Source organism: Aythya ferina, assembly GCF_964211825.1.
Source record: "Aythya ferina genome assembly, contig: HAP1_SCAFFOLD_29, whole genome shotgun sequence".
NCBI lineage: Eukaryota > Metazoa > Chordata > Aves > Anseriformes > Anatidae > Aythya > Aythya ferina.
In genome coordinates, this window is record NW_028181463.1 from 2706395 (window position 1) to 2727006 (window position 20612).

The window sequence follows — 20612 nt, forward strand, 5'->3', positions numbered from 1 at the left end:
TTTTGGTTTCTTTCCTTTGTTTCTCACTTCTCTAGCTTGTTAGTAATGCGCAATAAATCTTACTATCTTCTTATGCTGAGTCTGTTTTGCCCGTTACAATAATTACTGAGTGATTTTCTCGTCCTTATCTCAACCTTTGAGCCCTTTTCACATATTTTCTCCCCATTCTTCTTTGAGGAGGGGGAGTGAGAGAGCGGCTGTGGTGGAGCTTGGCTGCCCACTTGAGCGGAACCACGACACGCTGCTATAGAGACGACAGGACTGTCACCTAGATCCACAAGGTCTAATCCAAATACACTACTCCTAACTGTGGCAGCTGGGCTCCTGGACCTGAGCCCCTCCCGGATGCTGGGGCTGCTCCCCCAGCTTGACAGAAGATGGGAAGACAAGGATACTGAGACCAATGAAATTCCACTGACATCTTTATTGTCTTTCTCTACCAAGGAAGCCTGGTTCTGTATGTACATTAGATGATGTGGTCAAACCTTACATCAGATGTAACATTCAGAATGCTAAGAATGAGATTATTAAAAACAAAATGAAATATTTTTCAAATACTAACAAAGAAATATAATTTAAGAAATGTTGTATCATTTTCCCAAATACCCTTTGATTTCTGTTAGGATTACTATTAATGACAAACTTACGATAACACTAGTAACGATCAAAACGATATGATATAATATGAATCAAAATATTTGCATATTATTAAGAATACATCTTCTGAACACATCATGGATGCTTAAGAAGCATGTATGGAAACATTTTCCTCACTGTATCCTTGAGCTCCTGGTTCCTCATGCTGTAGATGAGGGGGTTCAGAGCTGCAGGCACCACTGAGTAGAGAAGTGTGACCACCAGGTCCAGGGATGGCGAGGAAATGGAGGGGGGCTTCAGGTTGGCAAACACAGCAGTGCTGACAAACAGAGAGACTACGGCCAGGTGAGGGAGACACATAGAAAAGGCTTTGTGCCGGCCCTGCTCAGAGGGCATCCTCAGCACTGCCCTGAAGATTTGCACATAGGACAGCACTATGAAGACAAAACAACCAAAGACTAAAGAAACATTAAGCACAAGAACCCAGACTTCTCTGAGGTAGGCATTTGAGCAGGAGAGCTTGAGGATGTGGGGGATTTCACAGAAGAACTGGTCCACAGCATTGCCGTGGCAGAGGGGCAGCGAAAATGTAGTGGCCGTGTGCAGGACAGCATCGAGAAAGCCACTGCCCCAGGCAGCTGCTGCCATCTGGGCACAAGCTCTGCTGCCCACGAGGCTCCAGTAATGCAGGGGCTTGCAGATGGCAACGTAGCGGTCATAGGCCATGACAGTGAGAAGGGAATACTCTGCTCCAATAAAATAGACAAAAAAGAAGACCTGTGCAACACATCCTTGATAGAAGATGGCCCTGGTGTCCCAGAGGGCATTGGCCATGGCTTTGGGGAGAGTGGTGGAGATGCAGCCCACGTCGAGGAGGGCGAGGTTGAGGAGGAAGAAGTACATGGGGGTGTGGAGGCGGTGGTGGCAGGCTACGGCGCTGAGGATGAGGCCGTTGCCCAGGAGGGCAGCCAGGTAGATGCCCAGGAAGAGCACGAAGTGCAAGAGCTTCAGCTCACGTGTGTCTGTAAATGCCAGCAGGAGGAACTCACTCACAGAGCTGACATTGGGCATTTGCTGACTCTGGACACAGTTGTGTGCTGAAGACGAGATGGCAGAGAAACGTCATAACAAACTTCTCTCAGGAAATCCATTGCAAGCCTTAAAGCATGCCCTAGCCTGAACCTCTCTCTTTGCAGGAGAACCTTCCTGCAGCTTTCTTGCTTGAGCAAGGTAGAATTTTCTTTTGTTATCTAGTAGTTATCCCTGTAATGGTTAGCATGATGAACATGGTCAGGGATTTCTCTGAGAAGAAAGCTGAGACAGCTGGGAGCACAGAAGCTGCAGTAGAAGTGCAGATGGACAGAATATTCACTTTGTCTGCAGGTGCATGAGCAGGATCTCAGCTCTTCTCTCCTAACCAGGGGTGTAGAGGACTCACTCCAGCTGCACACAGACAGCCATCCAGCAGCACGGACATGACCTTAACACAGAACTGCTTCCTCCTTGGGGCACCTGGATAACACAGGGATGCCTCGAGAGAGCTGCATCTTGCAGGAGAACAGCCTGCAGCCCAGGAGGACAACCCTCAGACAGAGCTGGATATTCACAAGCTGGGGTATCCCAATATCCAATCTGCATCCCATGCAGTTTCTTTAGGAGTTTGGCCATCCCTGTTTTATATGACCAGGAGTAGCTAGATTATGATACTCCAAGGGGTTTCTGCCAGACTTCCTCACCTCGCAGAGCAGCCTAGCAGGACTCTCAAAGCCTACTGTATTGCCCACTCCCAGAAACAAGACCCAGCACGAGACCCTTCCAGGAGCTGCAGCTGCATGGCCCTGCAGCCAGACACTTACCTTGTCAAGGGCTGTGCAGGTTTCTCCTGCAGGCAGCTCTCAGCATCCTCCCACTCAAAACTGTCTCCAAGCCCTCTCTCCTTCTCTCCTCTCTGCATGCCAGCTGCAGTCAGAGCCCCCAGCCCTGCTGCACTGTGCAGAGGAGCTGCTCCTGGGCACAGATGTCTATCAGCTTCATGGGACTTTTTGAAATGTGTTTTTTTTTTCATGTCCCAGGAGCCCGGCCCAGCTCAGCAGCACAGGCCCAGCCCAAGGCATTATAATCACCTCTCTGGGGGCTTTGCTGATGAGCCCATGAGGAGTCAATTAGGCTCTGGTGCTTTAATGATTAGCTGTCTCCTCAAAAGCTTTAGTGGCTGAGACAATAGCCATAGCCATGGACCCAAATATCTCATAAGGCAGCTCTGTAGGAAGCTGGCCTGGTTCCTTCTGAGAAGGCACCACTGCTCGTATGGCATCCCTGTGGTGGAAACCCCTCCTGAAGTAGGCATCCCAACCCAGCAGACTCCTTGCAGCCTCTCAGCCAAGCAGACACAAGTCACCTCAGCAGCAGCTTCCAAGCCAGGGGCCTGCTGCTGGCCTTGCAGCTTCTTGGCTACACACAGCCAAGCCTTGTGCCTCCTGCTGCCCACTCATGGACTCAAGCAGAAGGGACAGGACAACCCATATGGGGCCTTCTTTCTGTCTGGGTCCTCCTGGCTCTGGAGGCAGAGGGGATCCCCCAGTCAGCATGCCAAGCAGGTGCCTTGTGCTGGCCTAGCAGGGCCACTGCCAGATGTCAGCCCAAAAGTGCAGCTCCCAGGGAGAAGGCAAGGGTGACCTGCAACCTCCACACACAAGTGACCTCACAGTCCTTTTCTGTGACATGTTCTTGCTGCTGTCCTATGAAGTGCAAAGAGAGAAGTGACTTCACAGTCACATTTCTCCTGCTGGGTCAGGACATCCTGAAGTAGGGCTGACCTCTCTAGAGTTCTTTAGGGACTAGAGCTCACCATTCTAGGTTAGAGGATAAACACAAGTTTAATGGGAATCTTTGGTGTTCTTCTGTGCATATCAGGTCTGTCATAATCGTATGGGCAAGCCCTGTGGTTTAGGGAATTTTAAGGCCTGCCAACAACTTCTCTAGGGCTAAATAGTGCATTTTAATGTTAGTGTTTGGGGTAGGGATTGGGGTAAGCAGGAGTGTAAAGGTAAGGGAATGGTAAGGGAAAGGGGCTAAGGGCTGTGTTTTGCTTCAGTGCATACTTTGAGTAGTGGATTCCTCTCAGAGAGGTGGAGTAGTGTTTAGTATTTAGTAGCATTTAGTTTTAATGATTAAAATTACTGGTTCAAATAAGGTGACGGCAATACATGACTGTTTTAAATCAGTGTTAGTGTAGCATCTAGCATCTACAGTCTCTTGTCCAAGCTGCTCCTGACTGTGCCATATTTTATTGGGATCAGCTTTCTGATGACATTTAACATCTCAGTGTATCTATTTCACCTCTGTTGGCTACCCCATTCCTGAGAAGCATTGTAGTCAGCATTGTAGTCAGGAGGGAAAAGGACATATGGGTCTTTAGGAGCATCCTGCACAATGTGCCCATCAGCTTTGCACCTCCACAAAATCATGCTTCCTACCTACAATTTCTGTTTCCCAAGTGGCATCTATGGAGCCAGGGTTCCTTTTCCCAGGCCCTCTCACATGTTTCAGTTTTGGGTGTGCAGGGATGGGATAAGGAAAGTTAAGGCACAGATGGAATTGATCTTCTCAAGGGATGCAAGGAATAATAGGAAGGGATTCTTCAGATTCACTGCTCATAAAAAAAAGGCCAAGGAGAGTGTACGCCTTGTGATGGATGAGAATGACAGACATGGAGAAGGCTGAGGGACTCAACAACATTGTTGCCTCAGTCTTCTCTGCCAGTCAGGCTTCCCAAGTCTTTCATTTCCCTGAACCCACGGATGGAGGCTGGGGGTGCAAAGTCCCACCCACTCTAAGTGAAGAGCAGGTTTGAGACCACCTGAAGAAACTCAACAAACACAAGTCTATGGGGCCTGATGACGTGCATCCCAGGGTTCTGAGGGAACTGGCTGATGTAGTTGCCAAGCATCTCCCCATCATATTTGAAGAGTCCTGGCGGTTGGGTGAAGTCCCTGGTGAGATGAAAAAGGAAAACATCACTCCCATTTTTAAAAAAGGTAGAAATGAGAATCTGTGGAACTATTGAATGCTGAGCCTCACCTCTGTGTCTGGCAAGATCATGGAAAAGATCCTCCTGGTATCAATGTCAAGGCACATGCAAGACAAAGAGGTGATCTCAGACACCCAGCATGGCTTCACCAAAGGATAAATCTTGCCTGACCAGTGTGCTGGCTTTCTACAATGGAGTGACCACATCAGACAACAAGGGAAGACCGACCAATGTCATCTACTTGGACTTCTGTAAGACCATTGCCATGGTCCCACATGACATCCTGATCTCCAAATTAGAGAGATATGCATTTGATGGGTGAACCATTCAGTGGGTAAGGAGTTGGCCTGAAGGTCACATGCAGGGAGTGGTGCTCAATGGCTCTATGTCCAAGTGGAGGCTGGTGATGAGTCTTGTACCTCAGGGGTCTGTCCTCAGACCCGTATTGTTTAATATTATTACTGATGACATAGACAGTGGGGTCGAGTGCACCCTCAGCAAGTGTGCAGATGACACCAAGCTGAGAGGTGTAGTTGATGCAACAGAGGAAGGGATTCCTGTCCAAAGGGCTCTGGGCAACCTATTCTCCTGGGGGGCATCCTTGCTTATGGCCAGAGGGCTGGCAATAGGTGATCTTTAAAGTCCCTTGCCATTCTCTGATTCTATGGTCTCACTAGCTATACCTCAAGCATGACTCCCATCCCATCAGCCTTCCTGTGGTCTCTCACCTGACCAGAACAGAAGGTGCCTCACCATCATCTTCAATGCCTTGAGCATGCTTCAGCCCTTTACGGTCCCTATCTGTGCCACATTCCTCCTGCTGGTCCGTCAGATCCAGAGACAGAAGTGGCCTCCCAGCCTCCTTCACAGCCATGTGCCTCCTGCAGGCCCAGCACATCCTGAGGCACACCTGATCCCATCCCAGCATTCCCAGCCAGCTCCTCCTTGTGGCCTCTGATCTGATCACATACCTGTCACCTCACATGCCTCTTCCAATGCCATGGGACTGCTGCAGGACCTCGCAGTCCCTGCCCTGCCCCAAGGGGACAAACAGCTGAAGTTAGGGGTAGAAGTGGGGTTGAATCTGAGATGTGTTGTGTGCATGGTGGAGAGTTTTGGTAATTAGGTGTTCAGATTAACATTTAGGGATTAGAGGTCACCTTCTAGGGTTATGGGAATGGTAGGGCTTTAAGGGAAGGATCAGTGTTCTTCTCAAGATGCCTGCTCAATTTATAGGGGAAGATCAAGCTTTGGAGATTGGAGATTTGTTTAGTTCTTGACTGGGGGCTAGGGTGAAGGCTGGCGTTATAATCCTTGGTTAGGCTCAATCATCCTTTTGCTCAGCCTTCTAGTAGAAGATGGGTTTGACATCTGCCTTTTCTAAGTCTTGAGGAATGACTTTAATCAATTTGTCCTTTCCAAGGTATTTGAGAAAGGTCTTATGATGATGTCAGCAGCTGTACCAGCACCTCTCTCATTCTTCCAAAACCAACTCTAAGCAACCTGAGGACTGGCCAGGGGGATGGTGAAATTTTGGGAAAGGGCTTGGTTAAAATCTCTGAGGAGAGCCTTTATGAGCTTCACATGGTCAATGATGGCAGTGTCGTAGATAATCATAGAAACATGGGATCATGGTTTGGGTTGGAAGGACCTAAAGATCGTCCTATTCCAACCCCCCTGCAGTGGGCAGGGACACTTTGCACTAGACCGGGTTGCTCAAAACACATTCCAACCTGTCCTTGAACACTTCCAGGGATGGGACATTCACAGCTTTTCCAGGCAACCCGTTCCAGTGCCTCACCATCCTCAGAGGAAAGAATTTCTTCCATGTATCTAATTTAAACCTGCCATCTTCTATTTTAAAGTCATTAATCCTTGTCCTATCACTACAATCCCAGACAAAGACTGTCTCCCCAGCTTTCCTGTAGGTCCTCTCTAAGCACTGGTAGGTTGCTCTAAGGTTTCCCCGGTGCCTTGTCTTCTCCAGGCAGAACAGTACCAGTTCTCTCAGTGTGCTTTCATAGAAGACTTGCTCTAGCCCCTTGATCTGGACTTGTTCAAATAATTCCATGTACTCAAACTGTCACGTTAAACCACAGCAGTCTTTTTGGCACCCAGTGTGGGGCATGAAAGGTTGAGATAATGACAGATCTTACTACAGAGTACTAAAGATAAATTGTTATAAGCATTAGACCAGTTTAATAGTTGCTGATCACAATGTCAATGTTTTGGATCTCAGTTCTGTGGGGCTTGTTTTCAGAAATGTGTTGTATAGCACATTACTTACTGCACGTGTTCCCATTGTGCTCTTTATCATTTCTGGGTCTGGTATAAAGTTATTTTGCTATGTTGTGTAGCACTGGCTTATGAGTCTAGAAAATTACTGGTCATGTGACAAATCTGTTCTTTGTACTGAGCATTGCCATCACCTCCATACCTCAGGAACCATCACTCAGAAACTATTAAGAACTACACTCTTCCCCTTTTTGCTTTAGGGAGCCAATCCATGAGGAGAAACGGGAGAGACACTTCTCCACTTATGCAATCTCTCTTTCTCCTTCACCTCCCCCTTCTCCTCCAGGCTAATTACACTAGCTCTACAAAGCTTTGGATACCCATGGGATGGTCCTACTGTGATGTCTCCTGAATGTGTTTCAACTGTTGTTTAAGGATAAACATCTCGTTAAGAATGCCCTCCTGAGACCTGCCCCAAGGCAGGAGAGTTAGGAGTGGCAGGGAGCATGGGAGGATCTGGGCAGGCACCTTGAGCAGTGGGCACCTCCAGTGCTTTGGAACTTCCCCTCTGAGCACATGCAGAATCCTTAAAAACTGCAGAAGTGCTTGAAAAGGAGGGGTTATCACCTTGGCAATTCCAAAGGGAATTCCAAAGGGAGCCTCAGTCAGTGCCACTCCAAGCCCAGTGACAGGCCCTGAAGCTACTACAACACCTCTGACATGTCCTGCCGCCACTCCAGCACCTATGACAGGCCTCAGGTCTTGTCTGGGGCCTAGACCAGACCCCCCAGGTCTGCTCTTGCTAAGCCAGAGCACCAACCTGTGCCAGGATCTCTTGCCTCTACATGCAACAGAAAACAGTGGGTGTGAAAATCAGGCTCCTGAGAATGGAAAAGAACTCAGGTCAGGCTGCTCTGTGGCTGGGCCAGGCCTCTTCTGCTGGCCTGAGGAGCGGGGCTGGCCCTGCGGGGCACAGGCACCCTGTGCTGGGGATCTGTCAGGCAAGACACCAGGGCTCCTGCAGCTTCATGGACCTCCATCTCCTGGCACCATGGACACCTCCTTGCTCCATGCATCCAGCAGATAAACACCTATCGGCCACTTGCTTTCTCTTCTTCTAGAGGAACTGGAGGCAGAATAGCAAAACCAAGTAAAACTCACAAATTGTGAGCCACAGAAGGCCCTGATGCTGTGCAAGAACTGCTCAAAAACAGCAACCACAACTGTGGGTGACCATCACTGGTCACACAACCAAAACAAAGTACCACAAGGGGCTGCTTTGCAGAGAGTAACTCCGTCCCAGCCACAGCCAGTACAGGACCCGTGATGGACAAGAAGACTCCCTCTAAGCTCTGGAAGGAGCCAGGAAGGTGCTAATAAGCACCAGAACAATTGAGGAAGCCCAAAAGCCCTTCTGAAGGGTCACTGAGTGCCACCTGAGAGGCAGTGCTGGGCAGTGAGGAGGGCCAGGAGAAAGACTTGGGTGAAGGCTGTGAGAAACAGAGACACTCAGGGCTTTAGCAGCTGTCTGGATGGAGTAGGAGGATGAGGTCACTCCTGGGACTGAGACAGAGCTGAAGGGCCCTGCATGAATCGGGAATGATGGAGAAGTGTCCACCCTGCATGTGTGCCTCAGCCTGGGGGCAGGGGCCTGCCCACGGTGTGGGATGGCTGGGCTGTGCTCAGCCATGCCCCAGGAGATGACCTTGCTCTCTTCCTCCCCACCACTCCCCACACGGGGCAGGCCCTCAGGAAACACCCCTGAGCCTGGAGATGCACCAACCTGCTGCGCTGAGGTGCCACTACTGCAGGGGAAGAGGGGAGGGTTGGAGAGGCACATTGGGCCTGGGGGCAAGAATGGTGTGGCCTGGGGATCTGAGTGCCTTGAAAAAGTTACCCTGGAGCCATAGGAGCCATTCTGGAAAGAAAACTTGTAGGGAGGAACCGTACTTTTATGGCACTGCAGAGCTGCTGGGCACATTGTGCAGGGTGCTCTGATGGACTTTTGTGTCCTTTTCCATCGTGTCTTAAGTGGTGCTTTTCTCAGAAATAGAGCAGCCAACAGAGGTGTGATGGATACTCTGAGATCATGAAATCCATCAGAAAGCTGATCCCAATGAGATGTCTGATATGGGGAGGTCAGGAGAAGGCTGGACAGGAGAGATGTGAGATTGGGGGGAGGGAATAAGGGCTTGGCCAGCAGAAATTAAGGATTTTGTAGAAGTAAATTGGTTCAGGTTATGCTGATGCTGCTGTAACCGTGACCTAAAACAGTCATATGCAGCCCTTCCCCACTTTCAATCAGTAACCTTAAGTCACAAATCTAAGTGCTGCTCCACACCCTGACAGGAATCCATTACTCTAATGTCTGAACTCAAAGATTCCCTTGAAGTCAAGACTCAGCCCATAACCTCTTTCCCTTAACTTTCCTCTATTGCTCACCCTGATCCCTGACCTTAACACGAGCATTAAAAGGCTCTCTTTAACCCTGGACTTCTAGGCAGACCAGAACAAAATCCTAAATCGCAAAGCTTGCCAATAATTTAACCACAGGCTTGACACCCCAGGCAGCACACACAAGTCTTCAACTAAAATTTTGCCTAAACTCTAACTCAGAAAGGTGAGCCTTGTTCCCTAATGCCATACATGAACACCTAACACCCAAAGCCCCTGTTCCTGTGCATTAACCTCATCACCTTCAGCCCCTCTCCACAACCTTAACTTCAGGTGCTTGGCCCCTTGGTGCAGGAGAAGAACTGTGAGGCTGCTGTGCAGTTGCTTGGCATTCAAAGATGAATGTGAGGGGCCATGGGTCTGATCAGCTTGTGGGCCACAAGGAGGAGATGGGTGGGAATCCTATGAACCCTACCTCAGGATCTCCTGCCCCAGCATGAGGAATGTGACTGTGGCAGGGACTGTGAGGTCACTTCTGTCTCTGCACTTGATAGGGCAGCAGCAGGAACGTGTCACACAAAGGGACTGTGAGGTCACTTGTGCCTGGAGGTGGCAGGTCAGCCTTGCCTTCTCCCTGGGAGCTGCACTTTTGGGCTGACAGCTGCCAGTGGCCCTGCTAGGCCAGCAGAAGGCACCTGCTTGGCATGCTGACTGGGGGATCCCCTCTGCCTGCAGACCCAGGAGGACCCAGGCAGAAAGAAGGCCCCAACATGGGTTGTCCTGTCCCTTCTGCTTGAGTCCATGATTGGGCAGCAGCAGGCACAAGGCTTGGCTGTGTGTAGCCAAGAAGCTGCAAGGCCAGCAGCAGGCCCCTGGTTTGGAAGCTGCTGCTGATGTGACTTGTGTCTGGTTGGCTGAGAGGCTGCAAGGAGCCTGCTGGGTTGGGATGACTACTTCAGGAGTGCTTTCCACTCTGAAGGAGTTTACTTTGGTAGTAGGAAAGAGCAGGAAAGAAAAAAATTCCACAAAGTGCACCATGGATGGTTGGCACTGGCTACAAGGAAGAAGAAATATCCAGGGGAACAACTGGTCTTGCTGCTAGAGTCTGAGGCAAAGAAGGCCTTAAGTACCTCAGCCTTTACCTTATCTTGAGATCATTAACAGATTTCCCCCGTGTCCAACGAAGGATGATGATTCTCCTTAATCCTCTTTTATTTAAAGTATTTCTATAAGTAGTGTTTATTGTCTTTGACAGTGATAGACAGATGGAGCTCCAGCTGGGCTTTGGCCCTTTGAACTTTGACCTGCACAGACCCATAATATTCAGGACCCAGCTCCAGACAAACTGACAGCATGCATGAGAAGGAAGAACAGAAAAAGTAGAATCTGGCAGCCTTCCACCCACTGCTTTTTGTGACTCTGTGATACAGTTCCATTCAACTGGTTACTCCTGTATTATCCAAACGTTCATAATGCTCGTAATGCTACTATCTTGTCAGAGATAGCACAGTCACACAAAGGTTGAAGCATCTGCCTGCAGATATGAACAGCTGACAGAAAGGAGCATGAGTGTGGGGGAATGTTGAGAAACAGCAGGATTTTGCCTAAAGTAACTTCTTGATGTTTACAAAGAGAAGGACCCAGTCCTGCACCAGAGGAAGAGTAACCCCATGCATTAGGGCAGACTGGGACCCTGCTGAGTGAGCAGTGGCGAGGTGGAGGAGGGCTTGGGCACCACGAGGGATGCCATACAAGCAGTGGTGCCTGCTCACCAGGAACCAGGTCAGCTTCCTACAGAGCTGCCTTATGAGGAGCATGGCCACCAAGAAGATCAGAGTTATCAGACTCAGCTCAGATCCCCTGAGACACCGCACGAACAAGTGCCAACAACTAGCCAGTAAAGAGGTGCAGGTCTGGGATTCACTGGGACATCCTCATGTGGCGAGGAGCAATGAGAATAGCAAGACTCAAAGTCCCAACAGGATTGGGGTCTTTGTGTCCATGGCTATGGCTGTTGTCACTGTCACTGAGGCCTATGAGGAGACAGCTTATTCTTAATGCACCAGGGCCTCATTGCCTCCTCACCCCCACCATGAAGCAGGCAGGGGTCGTACAATTCTCCTGCACTTGGCCATGCACATCCCCATCTCCTACTGCTCCATGAAGAGCCCTGAGCAACCTCTAAATGGAAAGATCTCCCTTCCTTGATTTGGGACTCAAGGCCAGGCCCTTGTGCTTGGTGACACACATCCAGTTTTCCTACACATCAGTGTCACCTTCACATTGCCTTTGTCTCCTTGTCCTCACTGCCTCCAGGGTTCTGCTCTAACGAGCTCCAAGGGAGCCTGTGTCAGTGCTGGCCTTCAGGGAGACACTGCAGGAAACTTGCCTCTGACTTGGACTTCTGGAGAGATGTCTTCAATTGTCTCTGAGTGCCTGAGGTTCGTGGGCTCATCAGCAAAGCCCCCAGAGGGGTGATTGCAGTGCCTTGGTCTGGTGCTGTGCTGCTGAGCTGGGCTGGGCTCGTGAGCCCAAGGGGAGCTCGTGGCAAGAGGGCCGTGGTGCAGAGAGACAGCTGTGCCCAGAAGCAGCTCCTCTGCACAGCACAGCAGGAAAGAGACACAGAAGCACAGACACAGAGAGAAGAAAATAAGAGAGGGGCTGAAGGCAGTTGGCAGTGGGAGGATTCTGACAGCTGCCTGCAGGAGAAACCTGCACAGCCCTTGACAAGGTAAGTGTCTGGCTGCAGGGCCATGCAACTGCAGGTCCTGGAAGGGTCTCGTGCTGGGTCTTGTTTCTGGGAGGGCAGTGGGCAATGCAGTAGGCTTTGAGAGTCCTGCCAGGTTGCAGTGCGAGGTGAGGAAGTCTGGCAGAAGCTCCTTGGAGTGCCCTAAGGCAGGTGCCCCCAGTCAGCCCAGAACACCCTGCCCTGGCTGGCCATGCCGGGCTCTCTGTCAGCTGCCCCGTAACTCCTGCAGCCATGGAGGTGCCCCTTGGCAGGGCCCTGTTGGTGGCAGGGTGCTACAGGGCAGCGCTGAGCACAGCCAAGTGGGATGGGGTCTGTGCACATCGGTAGGGGGAAAGAAGAGGTGGGCGCAGAGCAGCAGCTCCCGGCAGGGACAGCTGCAGGCAGCAGAGAGAGGGGCAGGCGGCCAGAAGGAGCTGTCGGCAGAAACGCCGTGGCAGGGGGGATTCGGGCACCTCGTGGCCATGCCCTGCAGTGCAGACACCTTCCCCTGGAGCAGCCCCTCCCTGGCCTCCTCTTCCCCTGCAGCCCATGGGCTGTGGGGCAGGCAGGGGTAGAAGAGAAGGTAGAGCTCAAAGAGATGCTCCCAAGCTCTGTCTGTGTGAGAACTTCACCTCAGGTGAGGTTTCTGTCCAGCTGCACTTGGACTGGGGCTTCTCTGCTCTCAGTTCTCTCCAGTTGCTTCTCAAGGAAACTCCAGAGCTTGATGGTCCTGCGGCTCAAAGACAGCAAACACAGGGTAGATTAGAACACGACTTGTGGGCAGTGGCTTGTGTAACTACATTCAGAGGAGTTGTTTGAAATAACACTGAAAAGCTCATTGATCTGACCAGTGAACTGAACTTGAGCTTCCCCCATGTTCCTGATTTCTTTCTTTTCTACAGCAGCAAGGACTCCTCTGCAGTCTACAGCAGCCCCTGCTCCCAGTGCCACTCTCAGCCAGCACCAGCTGGAGCTCAAGTAAGAGAGCTGCAGAAAGGTTCTTCTGCAAAGAGAGATGCTCAGGCTGGAGGGTGCTCTAAGACTTGCAATAAGTCTCCCTCAGAGAAGTGTGAACTAACATTGTTCTGCCTTCTCCTCTTCAACAGACAGCAGTGTCCAATGTCAGAGAATGCCCAACATCAGCTCTGTGAGTGAGTTCCTGTTGCTGCCATTCGCAGACACGCACAAGCTGCAGCTCCTGCACTTCGCGCTCTTCCTGGGCATCTACCTGGCTGCTCTCCTGGGCAACGGCCTCATCCTCAGCGCCGTAGCCTGCCACCACCACCTCCACACCCCCATGTACTTCTTCCTGCTCAACCTGGCCCTCCTCGACCTGGGCTGCATCTCCACCACTCTGCCCAAAGCCATGGCCAATGCCCTCTGGGACACCAGGGCCATCTCCTATCAAGGATGTGTTGCTCAAGTTCTCTTTTTTGTCTTCGTCTTTGGCTCAGAGTTTTCCCTTCTCACCGTCATGGCCTATGACCGCTACGTTGCCATCTGCAAGCCCCTGCACTACGGGAGCCTCGTGGGCAGCAGAGCTTGTGCCCAGATGGCAGCAGCTGCCTGGGGCAGTGGCTTTCTCAATGCTGTCCTGCACACGGCCAACACATTTTCCCTTCCCCTCTGCCAAGGCAACTCTGTTGACCAGTTCTTTTGTCAAATTCCCCAGATCATCAAGCTCTCCTGCTCAGATGCCTACCTCAGGGAAGTCGGGGCACTTTTGTTTAGTATTTCTTTAGTCATTGGTTGTTTTGTTTTCATTGTTTTCTCCTATGTGCAGATCTTCAGTGCAGTGCTGAGGATGCCCTCTGAGCAGGGCCGGCACAAAGCCTTTTCCACGTGCCTCCCTCACCTGGCCGTGGTCTCCCTGTTTGTCAGCACTGGCATGTTTGCCTACCTGAAGCCCCCCTCCATCTCTTCCCCATCCCTGGACCTGGTGGTGGCTGTTCTATACTCAGTGTTGCCTCCAGCAGTGAATCCCCTCATTTACAGCATGAGGAACCAGGAGCTCAAACATGCAGTGAGGAAACTATTTTATACCTCTTCCTTCAGCATTAATAATGTGCATAAAATGGTAATAGGATTTCTGCAAACAAACACTATTAGTGCAAATTCTTGAAAGTAATTTTCTTTATTATTATTTCCTATAATTGGTTGCTTTGATTTAATGTTATTCTAAGCCTCCTAATTATTATTTTATTATTATTATTATGAAGTCAATAATTTCAAATAACTTTACAATCATTATTCTTGTTTAAATAAAGACAATAAAGAAACTGGGACAATTTCATTAGTCTCTACCACAGTCTCTTCCCATCGCCAGTGCCTCCAGCAGTGAACCCACTCATCTAAAACATGAGGAACCTGGAACTAACGGTTGCAGTGAGGACACTGATTGAATACATATTCTTCAGCTTCGTTGATTATAACAATAAGCTTATAATCAGAAACACCTATTTTTTCAGAAATCTTTAAGATACTTTTTTTTTTTTCTTTTTATTTGTCTGTGTTGTTATTTTCACTAGCTATTGTTTCAGATATAAATAATATTAATCTTAACCTCCTACTTGTTAAAGATTTACCTATAGAACCAGGCTTCCTGTGTAGGTAAACACAATAAAGAATCCAGAAGAAATTCATTGGTCTGAGCTGCCACCTCTTCCTATCCCCTCAGGAGCTGGGGGAGCACTTGTTGGGGCACTTGTGTTTTAGTATTTCTTTAGCCTTTCGTTCTTTTGTTTTCATTGTGCTGTCCTATGTGCAAATCTTCAGGGCAATGCTGAGGATGCCCTCTGAACAGGGCCGACACAAAGCCTTTTCCACGTGCCTCCCTCACCTGGCCATGGCCTTCCTCTTTCTCAGCACTTCCACGTTTGCCTACCTGAAGCCCACTTCCATCTCTTCCCCATCTCTGGACTTGGTGGTGTCACTTTTGTACTCAGTGGCACCTCCAGCAGTGAACCCCCTCATCTACAGCATGAGGAACCAGGAGCTCAAGGTTGCAGTGAGGAAACTGTTTCTATATGTGCTTCTTAAGCATCAGTGCTGTTAACATTATTGTTATTTGTATCATATCATTTTTTGTACTTAGTATTATTATCATATTGTAATAACAATAATAATCCTTTAAATGCTACCATTCTATTTTAAGTAACTGACGAGAGATTTTCATTTCATTTTTCATTTTGATTATTTTCATAACTTTTGACATTGTTTTAATTTATTAAGTAATTTATTTACTTTGACTATGTCTTCTAATCAATCATATTGAACTAGGCTTCCTCTGTAAGTACAGACAATAAAGAAGACAGCATAAATTCATTGGACTCAGTATCCCTCTTTTCCCATCTCCTCTGATTCTGGGGGAGCAGCCTCAGCATGCAGGAGGGGCTCAGGGCCAAGAGGCTCACCGCCCGCTGGGCTCTGCCTCTCTGCTGCCTTCGGGTTGGGGCTGCTGCTTCCCTGGAGCCATGGCCATGGCCAGCAGCAGGACGTGGCCTTGTCACTGCTGCTCCCTTTGGCTTCCTCATTGTTCTCTTGTGCTTTCACATTCAACTAAGTCTTCAGATCTCATGTATCTTGCTGTCTGTACAGTGGCATCTCTTTCATTGCACAGCTCTTCCAAAGCTGGTGCTAGGAATATACCCAAGGAACTGCTGCATGAACGGACCTCTTGCTTTTCTGGCCTTCACTGTGGATCAGAATTTCAGAGTGCTCAGTGTAGTGCTGGACTGGGAGTTCCCTTCTTGGCTGGCCATGGCTCAGCAAACAATAACTGGCCTTGACTGGCCTGGAACTGTCCCCATGGTGCTTAGTCTGATGGCAAATAACATGCTGGAGAGGAATGTGGAGCTGCTCTGTGGCTGGGCCAGGCCTCTTGTGCTGGCCTGGGGAGCGGGGCTGCCCCTGCGGGGCACAGGCACTGTGTGCTGGGGATCTGCCAGGCAAGAGAGCAGGGCTCCTGCAGCTTCACAGACCTCCATCTCTTGAGCCGGGTCTGGCCCCAGCGTGGGGACTGCTGGGGAGGCCCAGAGCTGCCTTTGAGGCAGCAGCTGCGGTGCCTTGCAAGGGGCTGGGGCTGTGGTGGCCGTGCCCAGAGCCCTGCAGCAGCCTGTGGTGGGCACTGCCCTGGGGACAGCACAGTCTGGGCTGCTGGGCTTGGCTGGGGAGAGGGCAGGGAGGTGGGGAGAGGTGGGCAGGGGCTGGGCTGGGCTGGGCAGTGCCCGGCAGAGGGCAACAGCAGCATCAGGGAGTGGTGGCAGCATGCAGGGGAGGGCTCCCAGCAGGGCTTGGTGCTGCAGAGCCAGGGCTGCGCCAAGGGAGCCCAGAGCTGCAGGGGCAGGGGAGAGGAGGCCGAGGGCCAGGGCAGCTGCTGCAGGGGCAGGGAGCTCAGCATGGCCCTTGCAGCCCCCTGCCCTGGGCCTGCCTCTGCCCTTGGCCTCGGCCTCGGCCCCGGCCTTGGCTCTGCTGGCAGGAGCGCTCTTGGCATGCGCTTCCTGGCCTCCCCTCGCCTGCGCACAGCTGCTGCCCACTCAGGCTGCTGCCACAAACGTGTCCTCACCAGCAGCACCACCCCTTGGGCTGCTTCTGCTGGCCTCCCCCACCCCACTGCCTTGACTCCTTGTCTCTGCTGGGCCCCACATTCCCCACCCAAATGTGTCCCTTGACTGTCGGCTCCATTCCCCTGCCTCATGGAATTACTGTGCTATGGCAGCACATGTTTCCATTGGGTCATCTATCAGACACAGTAATGAATACTCTGAGCAGGACTAGAGGGGTCCTGCTTCCAGCCGGAGGGGAGGCATGGAGGAAAGGGAGAATCGGGTTTACTGGACTGGGTATATTTAATGGCCTGGCACATCAGATCCACAAATGTATCAGGCTCTACTGGAGACCGGTGCACAGTGTTCCTAATTCCATAAAGCTAGAAAGAGGTAGAACCCACCTGTATTTCTGGAGTGACAGGGGGATCCCAACAGTTAACTGTACTGGAGGCTGAAGTGAGTCTAACTGGGAAGGAATGGCAAAAGCACCCCATTGGGACTGGCTCGGAGGCTATGTGCATCCTTGGCATAGACTGTCTCAGGAGAGGGTACTTCAAAGTTCCAAGAGGGCACCACCAGTGGGGCTTTGGCATACCTGCCTTGGAGACAAAGGACATGAAACAGTTGTCTACCTTGCTTGGCCTTCCACAAAATACTTCTGTTGGGGGTTTGCTGAGGGCTGAAGAACAGCAGGTGCCAATGGCTACCATGGTGGAGCACCTGAGGCAGCGTCGCGCTAACCGAGACTCCCTGATTGCCATCCATGAGCTGGGTCATTGAATGGAGAGCCAAGGTGTAGATGCAGAGCTTGGTAGCATGGCTTAGTGATGGCCTTATCAGCACTAAGGTAAAGTTGCCTGACCTGGGTGACACGTCCCAGAGTAGTGTCAGGCACAATGCAATTCTTTTTGCCTTCTGCATCTATAGCACTGGAATTAGGACTTTGCCCTACTCTATTGACTGGCCAGGTCTTTTCACATCACTCAGTTTAGGTTTCCGTGGCTGGAATTGAAAAATTTCCCCAAAGAGGCCGAGCTCATGGGTACAGGTACAGCCACTTGAAGAATTTTTTTTTTTACTTTTCTCCCTGAGTTTTCCACAGAAGACCCAATAGAGACCATGGATGTCCAGTAGTCTAATACAATTCGTTTAGAATTTCTCAGGTTCCAACGGTCATTTCAACTTTCTTTTCTTTTCTTTTCTTTTCTTTTCTTTTCTTTTCTTTTCTTTTCTTTTCTTTTCTTTTCTTTTCTTTTCTTTTCTTTTCTTTTCTTTTCTTTTCTTTTCTTTTCTTTTCTTTTCTTTTCTTTCCTTTCCTTTCCTTTCCTTTCCTTTCCTTTCCTTTCCTTTCCTTTCCTTTCCTTTCATTTTCTTTTCTTTAATTTCCTTTAATTTTAATTTTATTTTGTTATTTATCATTTTTTCTCTGAATTATCTTAGAAAGGGTTTCACGTGCTGGTCTGGGCTGTAGTTACAGGGACAAAGACTACTGTTGGTAGTGGAGGTGTCTGATCTCCAGACTCTGCATTTCCTCCTGAAGAAGGTCTCCAAAGAAATCACCCTGGATCAATAGCAAGAGGAGAATGATGCTCAAAACTGAAATGCAGCAAAATTCAGCCTTTAAAAACTGAAAATATTTTTTATTATCTGCTTTTTGAAATTTTCTTCCTTAAGTACGCCATGCAAGCTCTGTAATTAGCTACACATGGCATGAAGGCTTGAAGAATACTATGGAAGAGATGTTAGGAGTTTATTGTGGTGCTGAGTCTATGAAGCTCAGGTACTGAGAGGAGAATAATGCAACTGCTAGAGAAAGTGAAGTCAGAAGGAAAAGCTGAAGTGACTTGGAGTATTAATGGGCCCCACTGAGGGCTGTTACTAAGAAGGCCTCCCCAAGGCCTTGTTAGGGCAGATAACTGGAGGCCATGGTTACAGACAGGCATAGCACTGTGCTGAGAAAAGTCTTGGTTGGTTTTAGTGATGCAGAAGGGCCAAGGCCTGACCCCAGCCACTGGGAGGGGACATCCTGCACCCCTACATCTGGCTCAAGGCTCTTGCTGGGGTCTGTGGGATGTGGTGGGCAGTGTGATGCCATGAGAAGAACAGTGGTACTACACCTCTGCGCTGCTGCACAGGGTTGAAAGGAATCCACGAGTTCCCATCACAATGAAAATAACATATCTCCTCCTAAGCTCTAGCCGAGGAGACAAAAACTTCAGGGCTGTTGGGGCCCTCCCCTTTTACCAGCACCCTCTGCCTTCTCTGCAGGCTTTCCAATGCTGTCCCACACATTGCCCTATGTTCTTGAAGTCTGCAGACACCCATCTCTGTTCATCATCTTGCTCTCATCCCTTGCTTTCACTGATTTCTCATCACACCTCACCAGCTGTTCCTTGAAACACAAAGCCAGGGTCTGATCAGAGGGTGACCTCTGGCACCACAGCATGACCCTTTGAGGGACATTTCGCCCTCCTTATAACCAGTACCAGCCTTCCATGAAACACTTTGTGGCAGTTTTTTCTCTACTGCTCCTTCCTGCTACCACAGAAAGCTCCGTCAGGGTGGAAACCACTCCTGAAGTAGGCATCCCAACCCAGCAGCCTCCTTGCGGCCTCTCATCCAACCAGACACAAGTCACCTCAGCAGCACCTTCCAAGCCAGGGGCCTGCTGCTGGCCTTGCAGCTTCTTGGCTAGACACAGCCAAGCCTTGTGCCTGCTGCTGCCCACTCATGGACTCAAGCAGAAGGGATAGGACAACCCATCTGGGGGCCTTCTTTCTGCCTGGGTCCTCCTGGCTCTGGAGGCAGAGGGGATCCCCCAGTCAGCATGCCAAGCAGGTGCCTTGTGCTGGCCTAGCAGGGCCACTGCCAGATGTCAGCCCAAAATTGCAGATCCCAGAAAGGAGTCAAGGCTGACCTGCAACCTCCAGACACAAGTGACCTCACAATCCCTTTCCTGACACGTTCCTGCTGCTGCCCTATCAGCTGCAGAGACAGAAGTGACCTCACAGTCCCTGCCACAGTCACATTCCTGCTGCTGGTACAGGAGATCCTGAGGCAGAGCTGAGCTCATCGGAGCATTCCCACCCTTCTCCTTCTTTTGGCCTATAAGCTGATCAGATCAGGGTAGCAAGAGAGTAAAGGTAAGGGAAAGGGGCTATGGTCTGACTTTTGGCTTGAAGAGATACTTTGAGATCAGGATTAAGAGTAGTGGATTCCTGTCAGGGTGTGGAGCAGCATTTAGATTTGTGACTTAAGGTTACTGATTGAAAGTGGGGAAGGGCCGCATATGACTGTTTTAGGTCACGGTTACAGCAGCATCAGCATAACCTGAACCAATTTACCTCTACAAAATCCTTAATTTCTGCTGGCCAAGCCCTTATTCCCTCCCCCAAATCTCACATCTCTCCTGTCCAGCCTTCTCCTGACCTCCCCATATCAGACATCTCATTGGGATCAGCTTTCTGATGGATTTCATGATCTCAGAGTATCCATCACACCTCTGTTGGCTGTTCTATTTCTGAGAAAAGCACCACTTAAGACACGATGGAAAAGGACACAAAAGTCCATCAGAGCACCCTGCACAATGTGCCCAGCAGCTCTGCAGTGCCACAAAAGTATGGTTCCTGCCTACAAGTTTTCTTTCCAGAACGGCTCCTATGGCTCCAGGGTAACTTTTCCCAGGCACTACGTTCCCCAGGCCACACCACTCTTGCCCGCAGGCCCCATGTGCCTCTCCAACCCTCCCCTCTTCCCCTACAGTAGTGGCACCTCAGCGCAGCAGGTTGGTGCATCTCCAGGCTCAGGGGTGTTTCCTGAGGGCCTGCCCCGTGTGGGGAGTGGTGGGGAGGAAGAGAGCAAGGTCATCTCCTGGGGCATGGCTGAGCACAGCCCAGCCATCCTGCACCGTGGGCAGGCCCCTGCTCCCAGGCTGAGGCACACATGCAAGGTGGACACTTCTCCATCATCCCAGCTTCATGCAGGAACTTCAGCCCTGCCCCAGTCCCAGGAGTGACCTCGTCCTCCTACTCCATCCACAGACAGCTGCTAAAGCCCTGAGTGTCTCTGTTTCTCACAGCCT

The 20612-nt window shown here is 50.3% G+C and overlaps 2 protein-coding genes across 2 annotated transcripts in view; one reads left to right on the forward strand and one right to left on the reverse strand.

The window, feature by feature from the left end:
• Positions 1 to 732: 732 nt before the first annotated feature.
• Positions 733 to 20612, reverse strand: part of LOC311428150 (olfactory receptor 14C36-like) — a gene marked incomplete at both ends in the record, with an annotated part of 45355 nt that continues 25475 nt past the window's right edge. The window contains one exon of the mRNA XM_084539698.1: positions 733 to 1374. Coding sequence (XP_084395824.1) covers positions 733 to 1374 — 642 coding nt within the window. The remainder of the gene's footprint in view (positions 1375 to 20612) is intronic.
• On the forward strand, positions 13114 to 14106 carry LOC311427981 (olfactory receptor 14C36-like; the record flags this gene model as incomplete). The annotated part of the gene is made up of 1 exon (XM_084539553.1): positions 13114 to 14106. The coding sequence occupies one exon, from the start codon at positions 13114 to 13116 to the stop codon at positions 14104 to 14106; it is 993 nt and encodes a 330-aa protein (XP_084395679.1).